The following is a 20659-nucleotide window of genomic DNA, read 5'->3' as shown; positions in this document are numbered from 1 at the left end:
TTCTTTAATTTTCTATATGAGCAGAAAAGAAAGGTGGGGGAGAAGGAGGGAGCTGAGCTAAAAGAAAAAAAAAGAAAACCACATTAAAAGCCCATGACAAATTGTTTCACAAAGACTTCATTATACTTGCACAAAACCACTTTCTCTGTAGGGACAATGCTGGTATCAGTCTAAGTTAAAAGCAGCAGCATGGACTTCATATTCATGGAAGCTCGGTTATGCTTAAAGAAAGGGATTGCAGAAAGGGAACCCCAAAGAAAATGGGGGCAGGAAGGAAGAAATCTTGAGCAAAGCCAGCACAGACCAAAATAACAATAAGGCAGTTTTCAGAAGAACACACAAAAAAAAAAGGTGGCAGTGTGACAGACTATTGTAACAACATTTTTCCCAGACTTAAGTGTGAATACAGAGGAATGTAGTGGGGAAAAACACCTGTGTTACAGTTCCCCAAATGAACTTTCTCTTAACTCTATTTTGGTTTATAATCGTAAGCCTCCAGGATGAGGTAGGTATGCTCAGAGAGTGAAAACGGAGCAACCGAAGTAATCATCCTCAGCTAGAAGTTAGCTCCAAAGCAAAGCACAAGAACTCTCCACATGCTCAGTCCTGCACAGCAATAACCTAACCCCGCATAAAGAGGGGGCAGAAAGGCAGCAGCTAAAGGTGGGCCTTATTTTCTTCACTGAATATGAAATGTAACTGGCACACCATAATTGCCTCAAGCAGCTACTACAAGGCCTTGTGCTGCTCCTGAATTCCAACAACTGACAGAGTCAGGAATTCCACAGCAGAAGAAAAAAAGCCTGCAACCATTTCCCAGCAGATGTTGCTACAAATACCTTGCCACTCACAAGGCACATGTTACACAGTGTGCTCTAAGGACGGGCTGCGTTTCACAACTACTCTAAAATAGTATTTGGTAATCTGAGATCAAGGAAATATTTCAATACCAATAACACATAACCAGTTCTCTCCGCCAAAGAGCGGACTAGGAGATAACAGCATTAACATATGAAGCCCTAAACAGCCAAGCCTTCTCTTAGAGTTCCTTTTCCCATAACCACCAACCCTTCAGAGGATCAGCAACTTAACGAGATCTGCAGCATCTGCAAGCAACATGTTTGTGAAAACTTCCCCCGGACTTGATCACTGACACTGGATGCACATATTTTTAAGTCCAGCTTCTTCCTGACTTCTGCAAAGGAAAAGATCAGGGGAAGGATAAAAATGACTATACTTTACTACATGGGATGAGGAAGACTTACTAAAAAGCCCAAATGCTAAGTGTTTTACATGATATAGACTACATAAACATACACAAATTTTGATTGTTATTTGTGAAGGAAGGATGCCTACCTAACCATTTATAAATCATATTTACACAGCCCCCAAGGTATAGAAGTCCAGATGACGGAAAATTCCAATCTCCTAACCCTAATCAGAAGTAAAGTTTGTCTTCTGGGGTATACTACTTTTTAAATGATTTTTAAAAATCTGTTGAACATGCAATAAAGCATTTTGTAGTTATGAAGTCAAACTGTCCAACAGGATGACTGTGGACTTTCCCCTGTCCTGCAAAGAGAGTATGATAATCTACAGCTGAGTACTGAATGCTTGCGACACTGGGTACAGCCAATATAACTAGCTTGCTGAAGGCAGAAACAAGGAAGAGAAAAGAGGCACTTTTCACTTTTAACAAGTTCTTTCTTATATGGGAAAGGAGGCTCAAAGCAGGAGCCAGCCTGCGTGCCTGCTCACTGCTACAGCTTCATATACATGTTGTCTGAACAGTAGCCAGCACAACCAATTCCCACATACTGTTATTCTCATTACAAAGGTTTGAGCTCTGCCAGCCTTTCTGCAATCTCTTGGGCATTTGGCCTTGATCATTATTTGCAGACACAATGCTGAGTGAGGTGCGTGCATTCAACAGCACCAGGCTGACAGACAAAGATCCAACTTTCAGATAAAGGGCACAACAGAAGAGAACAGGCAAGAAGAGAAGAGGAAACCCACCGTGCTTACCAACGACAGGACAGAGGCATGAAGTTGATAATTTTTATAGTTTTACCCTATTTAAAATAGCTAATTGAAACAGGAATTCCATTTACACACAAGTTTGTGGAAACAAAAAGGACTTGTGTGGTCAACTGACATCTTCAAAATGTACGGTAATGGCTTCCTAACTTAAACGTTTTATAGGAAAAAAATATTATTTAATACTTTTTACTATTTTCAGACATTAAACGGATCCAATTTTCCTGATGGCAGCCTGACTACCTTTTAAGTACATGCCATACTGCAAGTGCACCTGAATTTGAACATCACTACTGTCACAGCTGTGCCCTTAGGTGATACTTGGAAACATGCAAACTCATTTCCTTGGATGCATTAATCACACACATTTTTCTGAAAGTGCCAGGAAGAAAAAACAAAGAGGTTATTCCTATACAAATCTTTCTGCTAACAGGGAAAAGAAATGCAATATTTGCATTTTCTTCCTAGAAAAGAGAAGGAATGCTTTTCACTATCAATTACACGGTCTTCCAGTCTACTGCCTCTGCTGACTACCCGCTGCAAGAATGAAGCGCCTCTTTTGAGCAGCCCAGGCAGTGTTAGCAGAGAACGATATAGCACTAGTGAAGTAAAAGGGATTATAACATATGAGTATAAATCAAAACTTCTTAAAACAGACTAAATAAAAAGGACTACTTACAGCAACCTCTCATCTCCAAATTAGCCGACATAGCAGCAGAATCCGAATATTGATATTAAAATATATTGCTTTTCATATAAAAACAGTAGGATTTACGTAAATCTAGTTGCTGGCATGCACTTTTCCCTTTCCTCTTGAAACAGATTCGTACATCATTTATGTAAAAACAATGAACTACTAACTAAACAGGCTGAAGTATTCCACATTTTCATTTCATGAAATTCAGTTTGAGCTGCAAAATGACCATCAATTTTTCTGGTTTCATGACTCACTACTGCCTAACAGAATCAAATGTAAAATCTGATCAACGCTGACCAGAAATAGCCTTGATTAACTTTTCCTTCTCAAAGTTCAAGTCTAGTAAGCAAATCAGTTACATCTTACAAACCGTGTAGTCCAGCACAGTGGCATTTAAAAAGGCTAATTACACTGAAAGAGAATTCATACACTGATCTGAATATAGCCTTCTCAGGCTCTTAACTCTTAAAATTTCTAAACTATTGTAGCTTTTCAAAAGAATAAATGTGTTAGAAGTACTTCTGTAGAAAACATACTCCAGCTGCAGAAAAGAACAGACATGACCTCCACTCTACTGGACCTACACTTCACCCCTCCAAAGGAACAAAAAGGCAGGATACTTGTGCTATTTGTGCTAACTGCACATTTGCATTTTTAAGAAAATTTTTGCTACTTTCCACAAACCCCCTTATTGATAAAGGCAAAACTACATGGAATGCCAAATCCAGGTATTTCAGAAAGCTGAAAATCATTGAATATCCAATGACAGATCTTAATAATTCTCTATTCCTTTTGTAAAATATTGAGCAAGTCTCTAAAAAAGAATGTGATTATTAATCTGAATAGATATGTTACTCTGTCATTTGATTTGCAGTGTTTGACCTGCCCTAAAGTAAACTAAAAGACAAAAAAAAGCACTACATGTGCAGTTGGATTATGGACAGTTTTCAGCTGACCTTTTAGTCACTTCATGAAGACTATAAACAACATTAGAAATAGCACTATCACCTTTACCCCTTCCTCAGCCCACTTCCTTTAGACAAAGGCCTCAGCTGTAAACACACCAAGGAGAGTGAACAAAAGGACACTGCCAAGCCTTGCTCATCATAACACAAGTGGTTATGTTTAATTTAAAGAGACTGGAACAGATTTAAGCCTTCGTTTGAAGGCTCAGATATTACCTTCCTGCACACTTTAAAAGAGATCAGTTTCAATTGCATTTAACTCAAAATATGAACACTGGCAGACTGTATAGACACATGACAAGAAACCAAAGCTTTCTTACACTATGAACTCTGAATTCCATTTTCATCACAAGAAAAGAGAAAAATAATACAAAAAACATACCTTTTCTTGGAGGTAGTTCACTACTTTGTGTTAATTCTGTTCCAGGATATACAATCTCCCCATCTTTTACCATTTCATTCCATAAGCCACAGAGTCCATCTCGTGTAAAAGCAAGCTGTTAAAATAAACGTTATATGCAGTTACATACAGTTGTATTTTTCCCCTCAAGCCAACACAGAAGAAATTTAAAAAAACACTATATGCCACCTCACTGGCAAATTCTTTGTGCGTGTTTGACAGGGACTAAAAGGTTTTCAGGATCACTGCTTCTCTAGCTATGCTATCTTCAGATTAAAAGCTCTATCTGATCTGACTGTGTAGACTCAAATACGGTGAGATCAATTTGCTTTTGGTGAGTAACTCTCATCAAAAGCATGACTTGGTCACCTCAGAAATACCCACACATTCAAGACAACATCATGCAGTAATTTGGGTAAATGGGGGAGGGGGATCCCTTTTCCCCTTTGGGACAAGCCATCCAGTAAACTGAGGCTACTTGAAGTCACAACATGGGGAAGCACAGGGGAAGTCACTACAGTCCCCTCTCCAAACCAGCGACTGAAGAGCGTGGAACTCAGTCAGAGTACATGACACGAAGGCCACCAATGTGTGAAACTACCAACGATGTCAATCTCCCTTGAAGAAACCTAATGACCAAGATAACCTGTCCTCTGCTGCTGGTGTTCTCTGCTCTATAGAACACTGCAAAACGGGCGTCTACATCTCAAGTGAATTCCTTAATAACCAGGCTAGAATTTGCAACCATACAGCAGAAGGGAGAAGGGGAGTAAATGAAACTGGCAAACAGAATTCCTTCAGCATGCCAGAGCAGTGCAGCGGAGACATCCAAGAAAAATGCTGAAAGCTTATTTAGAAGCACTCTCGTGTTATGTAACTAACATTCAAGTCCAAAGCATTTTAAGTGAGGAGGAATAACACAAAGAAGTTACACAACTGCTGTTAATATTTGCCTTTATCCACAGAAGTCTGCTTGTACTTTGTTTTGATCAGTTTCCTAAAGATATTTTATTAAAGATTACGGTTTTTAAGAGCCACAACCAACTGCAGGGAAGTCATTTGCTGACCCAGCTAATCTAAGTAACATGAAAAATTAAAGACAGGTTGCACATTATGACACTACTGCAGCACACTAAATTACCACATTAGCTTTTTGACTTCATATTGCATAAGCCAGAAATTCACTCCAACAAGTATTAATGATTTCCTTTTCTTTTACCCAAAGTACGGGCTGACAAATTGTATGTATTTGTCACTTGCTACTTCCTTTCTTCGGGGGGGTAATAGAAGAATCACACAGTCTGACCTAGATCTTATTCAACTCATCTGCAATTTACCAATTATGCCGCACCAGAATTACATTTTGACAATACTTTAAAGAAAGTGACATTCCTTGTTCTTCGGGGCTAGACAGAACATGGGCCTCTTGCAGAGATTGGGTTTTGCTAAAAACTTTACACTTGGGTTAAATTAAAAACAAACAGAATAGATTGAACTAAAGTTGCACTTCAACAATGTAAAAAACAAAACAAAACAAATCCTCTTCCACCGACTGAATTTCTTGCGTTGTTCTAGGTCTATAAATATTTCAACAAAGACACAGGCATTCATTTTCTCCTTCATCTGATGTGGGCATAGTCTTTACTGGGACACGTAAAGAATTTATTTTTCCCAATTCTCAGTGATAGGTTTTCTTTTTCGCTGTTTTTGGCTCCTGTTGCATAGAAGATGTCTAATTATTTTAGGTTGTTCACCTGCTCAATGCTAACCTATGGCAAAACACAAGCTTGAAAAATAGCAAAGGCAGCAACTCTTCGGATGGATCACAAAAAACAGACTTTGCAAAAATAACAATTTTCACAAAGTAAAGACTTCTGTCTATTAAATTGTCATCTTTTATATTTTATGTTCTCAAATCACCCTGGTATGGAAAATAATTCTCACTGCCCTTAAACTTACACACTAAAAAACCTACAGCCTTTAAACTCATGATTCTTCATAATGCAACATTATATTAATGAGGAAAACTTCCTACTTTTCTAAGCACTGCTACAGTAGAATGAAAAGAATTTTTTCCTTTTTAACCTCTAATCTTTTTGCATGGCACAAAGCTCATGCAAGTCCTTCAAGCAGCTAAAAACTGAAAGAGTAAACAAAATTTCTTCTGCCTTGGGTTTGGTGTTCAAATTCTTATCAGTCATTTTCTTGTTATGGTGCACAAAGATAAAGCAACCACTGAGATTACAGGTCAGAGACCGCTCCTCCTCCTCCTCCAAATATGTCATGTGGAAGCTTACACCAGCAGCCCTCAGAAAAACAAACTTGCTTTCATTCATGCTGTCGTTAACATTTTGCCAGTGGTATATGCGCTGGGGGAGAGGGGGAAGGGACAAGTTTGAAGGTAAAGGAATATCGGACTTCTCTTGTAGCAATAATCAAAGCAACTGCCTGAAAGCACATTGAAGAAACAGTACTTACAACCAGTTCATGTGTCGTAACTGCAGGCAACTCAATTCCAACTGTAACAGGGTCACTATTAACCTACTCAATGTAGAGCAAACACATTAAACAGTGCCACTGTGACATTCAGAAGTGGAAGCAAAGGTTAATTTTAAAGGGGTAAATTGTTCAAGAAGCTTTATTGACATAATCCAAAAATTCCAGAACCGTAACAGAAGTTTCACAACTCCCTTCATATTTCAGTTAACCCACAGAAACTGGGAGGAGTGACCGATACACCAGAGGATCGTGCTGCCATCCTGAGGGACCTTGACGGGCTGGAGAAATGGGCTGACAGGAGCCTCATGAAGTTCAACAAGAAGTGCCAAGTGCTGCACCTGGCGAACAACACCCCCATCCATCCACACATGCTGGGGGCCACCCAGCTGGGAAGCAGCTTGGCAGAAAAGGCCCTGAGGGTCCTGTTGGACACCAAGTTCAACATGAGCCAGCAACGTGTCCCTGCCACACAGGCGGCCTGTGGTGTCCTGTGCTGCATCAGGCAAAGCACTGACAGTGGTTGATGGAGGTGATCTTTCCCCCACTGCTCAGCACCAGTGAGGCCACACCTGGAGCGCTGGGCCCAGTTCTGGGCTCTCCAGTACAAGAGGGACATGAGCTGTAAAGAGTGTAGTGAAGAGCCATGAAAACAATTAAGGGACTGGAGTAGTTCATGTATGAGGAAAGGCTGTGAGCTGGGGCTGTTCATCCTGAAGAAGAGGAGGCTCAGGGGGGCCTCATCAATGTCAACAAACATCTGAAGGGAGAGTGCAGCGACAACGCAGCCAGGTTCTCTTCAGTGGTGCCCAGTGCCTGGACAAGAGGCCCTGGGCACAAACTGGCCCACAGGAGGCTCCCCCTGAGCACCAGGAGCACTTCTGTGCTGTGCGGGTGAGGAGCCCTGGCACAGGCTGCCCAGAGAGGCTGTGGGGTCTCCTCCTTGGGGATCTCCAAAAGCCGCCTGGAGATGGGCCTGGGCAGCCTGCGCTGGGTGGCCCTGCTGGGGCAGGGCTTGGGCCTGGTGGCCTCCAGAGGGCCCTGCCAAACTCCACCATCCTGTGGTTCTGTGACACTAGCAGCTGAAGATAACAATAAGTCAACTCTATGGTCAAATTTCTGCTTTGATTACACAATCCTGCCTTCTTTCTTTCTAGTGTTTTAAGACTTGTCAGGAAATCTGATGCATTCCGGGCTTGTCAATCAGTAGGTTTTCTCACCTCGTTCCCCAGCTAGCACATTGCACGTGTAAGCACAACATGACAGAATAACAGGATCAGAAAAGTCGACATGTTTTAATACAAATGAATTATTAACCAACAGAATTTAGTACTTTAAATGTATTGTGGGACCTCTGCATGCCATACAGTTACTTAAATATGCAAATTACTTATTAAAAAAAGAGGGCGCTGTTCACAATGACTTTTCACAAATATTCTGCAGGAGTATGTTACATGTTACTGTCTCTTCATTGTCTCTGACATACTGGGATTGCAAGTACAAGAGTACAAGTCTAACACCCACCCACTAGTTATTTGATTCACACGATCATCTTTCCCTCTAATAATTGAGTAACTTCATTTGTGAATGCATAAAGGGATTAATTTGACAAACTCAGTAAATTAACAAAGAATAAGTTTTCACTGAATGTTTCCAACTGTCAACAGTTGCAGAGATGTATGCTCTGTAAATTTACCACAAGAACCCCAAGTCCCTGCTTGCCCCACCTCCCAGACACTTGCTTCCTAAGTCTGAGATGACAGCAATGCCGTAACTCCATCCCCACTAACCAGTACCCTACAGCCCTGGCACATGTTCTTAACCTCCCTACTCGTTTCATCGTATCCAGTAGCATTCCCCATGCCCCAGATCTCCCTCATCTTTCCCATAACACCTCCTAACTTCCTTTCAGGAAAGACCACGTATCTTCATCTCCTTTACACCTCACCTTCACAAACCCAACCTGCTTCCACCATTTATTACACGTTCTCATCTCTAGACCACATCTTCTTGATCTCTGCGTTTCTAAGGCATGCACCTAGCCAAATTTATACTTCCCACACAGACCTAAATCTCAGTCCTGATCACTTACCCAAGTCAAAAAAGCAAGGGCCCAAACAGACTTCAAAGCGAACTTTTACTGTACTGTAAACTGAGCAGCCCCCACTCTAATCTTTTGCTAATCTTACCTCCACAGTTAAACTGTGATTTACTCTGTCTAGTAGAAGATTTAATTAAGTCAAAGGGATCTCTAGTTTGGTTGCTAGCATATGTTGTTCCTATTCTCCAATGGGGCTGGCAGTGAAATTCTGCCCCCATACATCCCTTTCCTGCCATTACCTCCACAGAACAAGGCATTAGCATTTCCTTACATTTCTAGAAAATGAAACATTGCAACCACAACTGGATAAGCTTCCGAGAATCCTCAAAACACCACTACAAGGTTTGTTTTCGGTAAGTTACTTTACAAACCATCAGAAGCTGTGATTTGGTTCTAAGACAACCTTTTAAAATCAGACAATGCTTATTCCACTTGCTCTAGCAGATCACGTTCTTGATGTGGTTTCATAAACTTCCCTGTAACAAGCACAGAAGCCTCTGCAAACTTAAACGGAGCTCAAGAAAAATGATGCAAGTGAAAGAAAATAACATAAAAGACCATAAGGTCTGATTCAGGTAGGATTCCTGAATATACAGCTACATTGGAAATAGAAGATAATCACAAAACGTCAATATGGATTTAAAATATAAGCTACTTAATAATCTTCACCTCAGAATTGTCAGCAGTTGGGGAGGGGATGTGGACAGAAATCTGTTCTTCCACTCAGCTACTTCTGCATTAGCCATTGGTTGCATTTTAAAGGCTACATTAAAATACATTTTTATTTAGAAATAGATGAAAAATATTTTTTCAACACATGAACAGAAGCATATCACAGGAGAAACAGTAAGTGCTTTCCTAAGTCTTTCCACCGTTCTCACTGTTTTGAATCCCTTCAATTTATGTTTCATTTTTTGTCTTCAATACTCTGTCCTAGCCTCCTTCCCTGTTAAAGCATGCCACAAATCACACCCATACAAAGCACAGTGGAACATCATTAGGTCTAACATATTGCTCTAAAGCTCTGATGACAAAGACAGTAAAGTCCAGCAGCCTTGTAACACTTCAACAGATTTGGGGTCAAACAAGAAATGTCCCCCTGTTGACAGCCTACCAGGCTTCCATTCGTTGCAAAATTTTAGTAACATTTAACAGCCATAAGCAAAGAAAAACAGTCTTACCCTCAAACTTGAAAGAGAAGTTCTCTAACTTCCTCCATTTGTGGAACAGTAGCTCTAAGCTCAAATACCTGCACAAACACTGAGTTTAACTTCTCCAACCTATCGCTCCATGTAAAGTCCAGTCCTCATCCCTCCTCTGGAAATCATTTATTTTAGAGGGAGAGCATTACCTCATTTTTTAGATATTAAAAATTCTCCATTACAAATTTCACTACATTTAAAAACTTAAGTTGGAGTTCTCATTTGCAGTTTTACATTTCATTTTTGATCAGCATACTGAAACTAAGAAGAAAATGACTCTGAAATCAACAAAACAAAGAAAGCAACTTTCACTAGCTTCTTAACAGTCAAGACGTCATTTATTTACATCAGCAAAGATACTGACCTAGGTGCTAGAAGAGTTGGCCTTCCACAAAAATACGGATGCCAAATTTAACTTTGGGGGAAGGTGAAAAGATTTCAGGCAAATACAACCCTAACAGGAGGCTACTTCAGTTTAGAAAGATCTCTCAAATCTCTGTGGCAAAAGAAGACAGAAGTAGCCTACCAACCATAAACTGAATGAAAACCAACGAAAATCCATCCTGTTCTTTTCTGTAGACAGCCCTTGCACCTTTCACTATTGCTTAAAGTTTTGTGTTTGTTTTTTTTTTTTTTTCCCATGCTACAGGAATATGAAAGCTTTTCTCCCTTATCCCCTGCTATTAAGCGCAGTAGTCCTCTGCAGGATCCAGAATGGGCAGACCAATAAGCACCAGACACATGCATGCATCTCATTAGCTGACTGATTCTATTTTTATGATTCAGCCATCACTAATTAAAGTTCTCTGCATCAGGTTCTAAACAACCGGTGCAGTACCTTCACTTAAATGGCACTATTTTAAGCTCAAATTGACTTGGCAAACTGCTTATCTAGGTTTAAGTAAACAACTTTAATCTTCCCTACCATTTGTATATTGTTATGTTTTCCTTTTAAGAGGGATGCCTTCGTTAGAATAGCCATTAGAACACAATCTCCCATTTCACACAGATTTTGTTACACATGTGATGGTTTCTACCAGTAATATACAGGAGTATGTGTTTTAATGTGCATTAAAACAAAACCAAAAATATAAAATGTTTAAAATAAAATGTAATGAGTGGTAATCCAACCTTTCTAGCAACTCCAAGTTTTATTATTTCATAGGATTACTTAGCTGTTATACAGTTATATTATTGATACATGCACATAAGAAAACATTACATATATTGTATTGCTGATGCAACCTCATACTGAGCTGAACTATCTGAATTTTTCAGCTACTGTAGCAGTTTGTTTTTTCAGGCAACACAGAGCCTAACTTTGGTCCAACAGGAACTCACAAACTAACAAAAATCATTAAACATCATTAAAATCATTAACAAAACACAAATAAAACACAATTTACAAAATGAGTGTTTAGACTTTTCTAAACTTTTTAGACTTTCCTAGCCGGTGTAAAACATACGATAACAGGCCAACTAATTACAAAGTTTGTAAAAAGACCTGACAGTTGTGGGCTGCACTTAAGTCTTTATAGAGCATTTTGGCCTCCTATAATAATGTTAAATCAGCTTCAGAGAAATTAACAGAAGCAAAAATTCTGTCATCAAGATATATAGTCTCCACCAACTTTCCACACCATGTCAGTTGCTCCTGGAGGCTAAAGGCTCGCTGTTACTACAAAAGCGCTCAGATACTTTCTTAAGAACAGTAATAATATGCTACACCACGCTGGCTTTGTCTATTAACACTAACACCCCAAAACTCAGTAAGTATACTTAAATTTGACCTGAATGCCAGCTGGAACAGTGGCTCTCACAGGTGATTAAACACAATCCATGCTAAGAAAAGAATGACACATGGATTTTATTCCATTAATACCACTACACTGGACTGTTATTAATGCACATAACATTATAGTATCATTTATTACATTATTACTGCAACATTGTCTTGAGCTAAAGTCAAAAAAGAACCTAATTATCAGAGATTTCAGTGCCTCTAATTCACAATGACTGCCACAGCCATCAAGTCTAAATAAAGAGCCTCTGGCAACAGAGGCAAGAAAAATGGAGGAGTCAGACTTTGGAGACTGCTCATCAACCAGAAGAGATGCTTCCCTTCCAATTCCAGCTATAACCCTCAAATTAGGGAACAGCAAAGAATGTTATTCAAGAACAACAACAACAAAGTTACTTTTAAGGACTAAGAAAATTACTTTTAAGGACTCTGTATGTCTCCTAAGGTTAAGAACTCTCCAGCATAACTTTCTTTCTGCAAGGAATCCCACCAACATGCTCTTTGACTACTGTAAAGCAAGGAATTACGAATCTAGGTGCAAAGTGAAGAGTTTCAGAGTCAATTCTAATCAGTAACGTGTAGTCAGCTTGATCCATTCGCTTAAATCAGCGTGCCTTTGTTCAAAGCTCTCCTAGGTATTACTATCATAATTTCAATTTCTGTTGATAGTATCTTGAACACTGTCAAGGCCTTTCTACAATAAGCAGGTAAAAACACATACAGGGCAGGAAACCTGCATGCTTGCTACAAATAGAACAAAGTGATACAAGATTTATGTCTATAAAGAGATTTCACAAGTAGCTAGGTCACACTGGTCAATCATGCAATGCAAAAATTCCCCATAGCCTCAAACCCCTTTACTTGACAGAAGATATCTGCTATTTAATACAATAAAAAGAGTAAATCAAGAGCCACGTGCCTTTTTTTAAAAATTAATAAAAAGTAACATACAGATACGTCTACACAGAGTTCTGTGATGAGGACCTGCCTAATGCCAAAAATTGCTAACCTAGTAAGAAAACTGTATTATACCTGGGAGGTCTGGCTACGCTTCACATTCCAGAGAAACGATGTTTGTGTCCAGGAGATCACAAACGATTACTGTTCTCTTATTTCATTAATCTCATTATTTTGGCTAGAGCACGATTAGAAGAAAACAAAGGGAGTACCCTGGCAATTACAGTCTAACTTATTACTCATAAAGAACTTTCATAAAAGAACTTATTCACAGAGATTCGTTACAAATTAAGACTTTTATTATTTAGTGGCATTATTATAACCCATTAACTATACAACTATCCCATAAAAGACAAGTATTTCACTGCATTTTATACACTCAGTTGAAAATAATCCTTAAGGCAATTGAAACCTTCCTGTCAAAAGTGCATGTAAGCATAAAAAAGGGATGTAGAAAAAAAACGCATTACAACAGAGAGGAAAAATATGACAAATCACATGAAGAGTCACATTTTTCACCTTGTATAATACAGAAGAAAAGTAGGCAATCCATACTCAGCAGTCATTACAGACAGATGGCAATTTTTTCCAGCTATAATTTTACAATAGTCAAAGCAACTTATTTGTAATCTAGAACTAAGTATCCAGTGACTAGAAAAGTATTTCTATAATTCTGAATATGTTCATCTTCAATTTTTTTTTTGTACTAAGTGTATTCACCTCCTTAGCCAAAACATCTAACTTTGAATCCAAACTTTTGGCTTTGGAAAGGATAAGAAAATGAGACACAGAACTAAACTAGCCAAATCAAGAGTGACCTCTGTAATTTTATGGCACTTACATTATATAGTAGAGCCCTGATGGTTACATACAAAACCCGTCACTTTAGAATCCGATTTAGCTTGTTTGATGTAAAATACTGGAAAAAGGCTGCTTTTGGGTCACAAGTCCATAGAACAGACCTTTGACTGGACACAATGACAGCTAAACTCTACCATTCAGCCCATCCATGATGTACTTCTGGGTAAAGTCACTCAGAATGCAATTAATAAATAAATACATCTATATCAAAGGAATAACACCAACTGGCCTGTCCCAACAAGAACTTCAGAGATTTGAGCAAGAACTTGCCAAGGTTATTCAAAGTAAGGTATCTCTATGCTACATCCAGAGGAAGGAAGACGTACAACACAAGGACTTACTCTAGTTACCCATTTCATCCAAATGAAACGTAACTGACCCAAACCACTTTAACTTCTCTGTATTTTCCTCTTAGTTTTCAAACCTGAATTGGGCAAACATGATATCAGCATCATTCCTCTACCACACAATCCTCTACCGCACAATCTCGATAAATAAACATGTCATCTTCTAAAGCAAAACTCACCCTACACTGGTACATTTCAACAAACACCAGTACCATTTAAACCACATCTCTTTGACAGACTCGATACAAACACAATTCCCTTGGAAAAGGACAAAATTTAAAGGAAGCCTACACCTGTTACCCAAACAACTGGAGTAAAAGCTAATCCGAACTCTTTAAAATTTAAAGTTAATTTCCAGTGTCTTTCCCATCAGTTCTCTTGTGCATTAAAACCACCAACTCCATTGCAGATAAGAAGTTTGGCAACAGCCTAAAGGAAGAACTCTGTTCTAACAGTAATGCTGCATACACAGGTGTGTGCTTTGGCACTCCACAAAAATAACACACACGTGTAGTCCAGGTTGTTTCCACGCAGAGGAGACTGGACTGCCAACACAGATCTATTTGCAGCTCAAAATAATTTAGTGTTCCTTCACGTGCAGTGTTATATCACGTACGTATTTCTTTCAGTAAGCCATCTCATCAGCAACGCTGCAGCTTTCTGTTTGTCAGCTGCTCAGCCTACAAGCATCCTTGATCCTGAAAGGTCACCGCCGTGCGACACGAGCCCCTAACGCCTCACCTGTAAGTCTGTCTTCAACCATTTGGAGTCGAACCTCGCTTGCGCAGCCAGACAAAAAGATTCAGAAGACATCTTCCCTTCTCCAGCCTCCTCTCCGGGCTGGCCGAGCAACCCAACCTGCCACAGGAGGAGAAAAATAACGATCCGGCATACAAAACGAACAGCGCGGGGTTATTTTAGCCGAGATGAGGGCGGCTCCCCTTGGGTCTTTAATAATTTAGGGTGTAAGAGACCCCCTCCGGGGCCTCAGGGGGGAGGAAACCCGCGGCCACCCCCTCCCCTAGCACCCGAGGAAGGCCTCCCCGGGCTGCACGGGCGGCCTAGCAGAGCCCCTCGGGGACGGAGGGAGGGAAGGAGGGAGGGAAGGAGGGACCGAGGGAGGGAGGGAGGCCCGGGCACGGCCCCCGCCCCGCACCGGGGGCGCCGCCGCCGCCATATCCAGGGGCTGGGTGCGGGGGGATCTCTGTGTGTCCCCCCCCCCCGCAGCCGATGGAGGCGCTGTCCGCTCCCCGCACTCACCGGCCGCCCGCGGCGGCGGCTCCTCGCCCCGCTCGGCCCCGGGTTATCCTCGCCCCTCCTCCCTGCTACCCGCCCGCCCCCCCCCCTCCTCGTCCGCCGGCAGCGCCGGTCCCTGCCTTCTCCGCGCCCGCCCTCCCTCCACACTGGAAGCTGGGGAAGCTCGGCCCCCTCTCCGCCCGGCCCCTGTGCACGCCGGAGAGGCCCTCAGCCAATCAGAAGCGGAGGGAGAGGCGGGACATCCTGCCCCGAGCAGGCCGCACCATAGAGAGGAGCGGCGCAGTGGAGATAGATGGGCAGTGCGCAGAGGGAGGGGGTCCCCCTCAGCATCGCCCCCCCGATCCCCCCCAGCATGGTCAAGGCCTGAAGCGTTAAAGCGCCTCGCGGTTTAAAATAAAATTAAATCAAATAGACAGTAGCAAAAACACAGCCCTCCGTTATACCCAGAGATACATTTAAAAACATAAAAAATAAAAAAGTTTTTTGTTGTGTTATTTCCTTCAGTCATTTTAGCTGCAGGCTCCGCTGTTACGCTCATTCCTAAATAAATAAACATACGGTTTTACACAAATATTTCAGGGCAGAAGGGTCAGTGATGAGTAGGTCAGCGGCACCCAAAATGGCAGCAGCAGCCTGAGAGATGGTTTGCATGTGCTGCATTCTCTGCCATTTTTGTTTGGCTCTCCAGAAAGGTCATTTGCATTTATTTCAGATAAATCTCTTACTTTTACTAAATAACAAGCAGCAATAATCTTCTGCTGTTAACTCTTGATGAGAGTAACTTGAAGAGTGCATAACTGTCTAACTTGTTAGACTTGAATCATTGGCCCAATTAGCAGGTACTCACAGAATCCCAGAATGGCCGAGGTTGGAAGGGACCTCTGAAGACCATCTAGTCCACCCCCCGGCTGAGCAGGATCACCTAGAGCACATTGTGCAGGATGGCATCCAGGCGGGTTTTGAATATCTCCAGAGAAGGAGCCTCCACAACCTCTCTGGGCAACCTGTGCCAGTGCTCATAGTAAAGAAGTGCCCTCTCATATTCAGCTGGAACTTCCTGTACTCACTCACTTCCACAAAAATCAAAACATATTTGGGTGCAGTAACCATGGAAATCCAACAGATAGTGATACTTCTGAAGAATTTATGATTATTTTGTGTTTCCAGACTTAGATTTCACTTCTGATGAATAATTTTTTGTTTGCATTTGAAATGCACTGTAATAGCATGATGCAATCTAAAATGGCATTCTCATTTACAAAAATACTATGTACCCACCAAATTTTTCAGAGAGACAAGTGTATCTGGTAAAACAACATAATTATTTTGATGATATTATTAAAAAACAATTCAGTTCCATTAATAATCAGAAAATGCAAAGACTCTGGAACCTGTAATCATCTTTATACACAGTACTTGCACTATTAAGTCCATCAATAACTATGTTATTCTGATGTTGTTTAAATAACAATGATGTATTGTTTTACTTCTGACAGACCAGGGTAATGAAGGTGGTAAATGTACATGTCTGGCAGATTTCTGAAGGCAAGTTCAAGCCAAACAGGTGAAGTGCTACCACTCCACAGCTGCTCTTGTGCTCTACTCTTCTGATGCATATTTCCATTTTAAAGCAGGATTATATGATCTTGAAAATCGGTTCACCAGATGTCATCCTTTATGGTCCAGCTTGCTAAAGTAACCTACTTTACACCCAAGAAAATCATTAAGTGGATCTGATGTCCCTGCCTTAGAGACACCAACATCCTCGGGATGGCAGGGCAGGCTGCTAGTGAGGTGGAAGAAAACTCTCGGCTTTCACTGCAAATCTGTCAAAACCCTCACACTTCTTTTCTTGCTTCCTCCAGCAAAATGGCTGGACGCGGAAAAATCTAATTTCCATGGACAGACAAAGTCAGTCATTTACATGTATCTGCTTCTAGGTATATTGTATAAATCACTATTAATACAGACTAAAGCAATAAGTAAATATATCAGAATGCCTTCTAATAGGGTCTTATTCTCTGTTGCACTTATTAGAGCACTTACAAACAATAGAGTGTGCTCTAAAAATGCCTGGCTCTGGGCAGGAGACCTCCCTTTTGCTGTAAATGTGGCGGAGGAGACATACCAGAGAAGAGGCACTTTCGGGGTACAGGAGATAAAGGGAAAAGTAGGATGGTGGTATACATGCAAGACTGGAAAACATAGGGTTGTTAGCATGGATGGTGCCCTCCCTTCACCTCCATGCACTTGCAGTTACAGTCAGACAGGTCTAAGGAGACAGGGAAGAACAGAAACTAACTGAATAAACTAATACTAATAATCTAAAGCAGAACAGACAGAAGGAAAAGAAGTGTCTCTGAACAATCTAGGCAGCACAATATTTGTTTTTATTTCACCTGTGCCAATGAGATCAAAAGCAATGACAAGATCAGTCACAAAAAATGAGACAATTGCATTCTCAAGTGACTAAATCCAAAACCTTAACAACCACTGAACAAAAGATGAGAATAAACTTTTTTATTCATAAAGGACCTCAAATATTAAAGAATATGTTTACATATAACCAGTACCCTGCCCTACCCGCAGGTGTTCTAGGTATAACGGTCAAATCTTTACTAATTAATAATTATTTTAAATGTATGAGCTCTAGGGAGTCTGTTCTTGTTCTAACAGCAGCAAAATGTGGGACATTCCTTTTCTCTCATTTTCTCTCAATAATTGTTACTCATGTGAAAGGGACACAAAACCATCTCTGTAAGAGCAGTGCCCAACTGTTCGCTGCGACACAATGGCTTTTTTGTTTGTAATTTTTTTCAAGAGCCATTTGTGTTGAGCTCTCCCACTGAGTTTAGAAGTCTTTGTGTGTTATCATCCACAAAATACAAAATCCAGTCCACTCTGGGCTTAAAACAGGTCACAAAGAATTTCCTGGCTAATTCTCTGTGATGAAGGCTTTCCCAAAGAAAGTGACAAAATTTTACAAGTAGCTTTTTTTATTTTAAGACACTCTGAACTGAACTGTTGGCCAGAATTTCAGTTTTATGCAATTAAAAGATCATGACGAGGCCCATTACTTCTTTATTATATTATTTGCAATGAATGCCATCAGTTCACATTGGTCCGTACATATTATTCCACACCAGTGCTTTCTTCAGAGGGAAAACAGGACAGAGTAAGGACATAAAAGGATTCTCCTCCTTCCCCCACACACCAGTATTTCTAAATAGTCATAATGATGCTTTCTCCTAGCCATTTTAATTACTGGAAAAAATATATATTTACATAAGCAGAACAACCAAACAAAGGAAGCAGATTTTTTGTTCAAAACCCCAAACCTCTTGCCATCAATATCCCAACCCTCTTTCCTTATGCCTGTTCAGGACAATGAAATATCTTCTTCCTCCATGCATGGCTTTCTGGTCCTTTCTCACCTGCAATGGTCACAGCCCTGCTGTTTCTCATCTTTTTCTCTGACATATCTTTATTCTAACCCAAAGCCTTCACATTCATCCACACTTCCAAGATGATTTCACTCCTACCTTTATTAGGCAGTGACACATACCCATTTGAGTTTGGAAACTGTATTGTTCCAATATTAAACAGAATTAGGTTAACCCTGCCCCTCCTTTTTGCTTAGCCCTGATCTTAAATGACGAATATTGCTTACACACAGAGCTTCAACAAGTCCTTCTCTCGTGACAGTTTTTCTTTGTGGAAAGAGTCTTTGACCTGTGAGTCACAGCGCATTGTACAGCTGACACAGCTCAATTGCAGAGGTGGTGTTGGAAAAGCAATTCACAGTGTTAAGAAAAATGAAGGACATAGCAACTAAAACCTGTCACAATAAAACCACACTTTGCAAAGGTAGCTAATTAGACTCCATTGTTAATTACATTTTGCATAGTTAATTATTTTTAAAATGAGGGTAAGTCCTGTCCTTGTTCAAGCAAGCAGTAAAGTTTTCATTGACTTCAGTAAGCTCAAAATTCAGGCTCATCTACCCTTTATTTTGCTCATCCAATGCTAATCACGAGTGTTTCTGGTCTCCCAGAAAAATGATATCCCAACAGTTCATTCTCCAGGTAACGTCTTCCATTACAGAAAAAAAGGATTGTTTTGCTTCCCCAGGCCAGCCCCAGTTTTTCTGTCCAGGAAGACTCTTGCTTTACAGCCCAAACCAGTCTGATCTGATTTGCATCTCTGAACTCAACAACAATAATAAATTAATTCTTTCCTTACATTTCTTTCCATTATAAATTCAAAATAATTATTTCATAAAATATTCGAGATGGATGTTGTTCTCTGACTCACAAAATAGCTTTGGAAATGACAGCTTGAATATGCTCGTTAAGCAGATCTTCAGAAGACTTTGAAAATAAATACTGCATAAATACTCAGATATCCATTACAGACCTATGAAAATGAAAAGTGTCTGGTATACAGCAAAGGACAGGTCAGAAATTCAGATAGGAAATATATGCATTCCATGCACTAAAATTAGCAACCTCCATAAGCTCTTTATCATTTCCATATTAAATACAATTAATTACTTAAAGCCAAGCAGGATATGTTTGAATTTAAAAGGGATTCTCAGTTACAGGAATATTCTATACAGGAAATAAGATTTGCTAATAATGCCATCTATTATGGGATCTAAAGATTACAGTACTAAGCTGTGCTCATAAAACAGTTCACCTACAAAACTTAGATTTCTAAAATCATCAAGGTAAAATTTTAAAATCCACCAAAACCTCAAGACAATGCTACAGTTACGCTAGAAGTGCTAGAAATTGAAATATATCCTCACTATTATACTGACCTATATACTGAGGGCAGAATGAGTCTGTATTATGCAAATAGATTATCAGTATATATAGTCTATATATGCAAATATATTATCAGTATTTGAACCTATTCTGTCTGACAGGAGGCTAGTTGCCCAGCTAACATTTAGAAAATAACCCATCAGTGGGCATTGCAACATGCTTCACAATCACGTAACGTGATGGAGGGATGTTTAGCGTGCATTTTGAACTGCAAGGACATTTTGAATTTTGAGTTTAAGCAGATAAACAAAAATGTTGCTCCCTCCCCCCCCCAAATTAGAATGCATAGTTCATTGCAGAGGACTTAGGAACAAAATGGAAATTATTTGGCAAAATGAGAAAAGCATTAGATCTCTTAAAGATCTGGACTTTTTAAATCTATGCCCTTTAGATAGTGTAGGTGGATGCAGAAGGATGAAATTTTACTAGACAAAGAGAGGAACGGTATCCTTTAGCCAATAATCAAAGCATGAGAAAAATCTCCTACAATATAAGAAGACAGCATGATGCTAATTTTAATTCTTTCCATTTAGAAACTACCAAGTATTGAGTTTCTCCTAACGCTTGGAAGGTGGCCAAAAACACTTTAGCTTTTTTACATTGCTTAATATATAGGGAAACACTTTATGAATGCTGATGGGAATCTTTACTCATTTAAACAGGAAAGGAAGCAGTATTTCTATAAAGGGTTTGTTAACCTAGAGCCATA

The 20659-nt window shown here is 40.1% G+C and overlaps 1 protein-coding gene across 1 annotated transcript in view; it reads right to left on the bottom strand.

Moving 5' to 3' along the window:
- HERC2 (HECT and RLD domain containing E3 ubiquitin protein ligase 2) overlaps positions 1-15135 on the bottom strand; it is a 114825-nt gene extending 99690 nt beyond the window's left edge. Inside the window, exons 1-3 of the mRNA XM_035558099.2 lie at positions 15021-15135; positions 14606-14722; positions 4082-4196 (exon numbers count right to left, since the gene is read on the bottom strand). Coding sequence (XP_035413992.1) covers positions 4082-4196; positions 14606-14722; positions 15021-15041 — 253 coding nt within the window. The 5' untranslated portion in view covers positions 15042-15135. The remainder of the gene's footprint in view (positions 1-4081; positions 4197-14605; positions 14723-15020) is intronic.
- Between the last annotated feature and the right edge of the window lie 5524 nt (positions 15136-20659).

This window comes from Cygnus atratus, chromosome 1 (assembly GCF_013377495.2).
Source record: "Cygnus atratus isolate AKBS03 ecotype Queensland, Australia chromosome 1, CAtr_DNAZoo_HiC_assembly, whole genome shotgun sequence".
NCBI lineage: Eukaryota > Metazoa > Chordata > Aves > Anseriformes > Anatidae > Cygnus > Cygnus atratus.
Note: the sequence above shows the minus strand (reverse complement) of the source record. Positions and strands in the feature narration are given on the sequence as shown.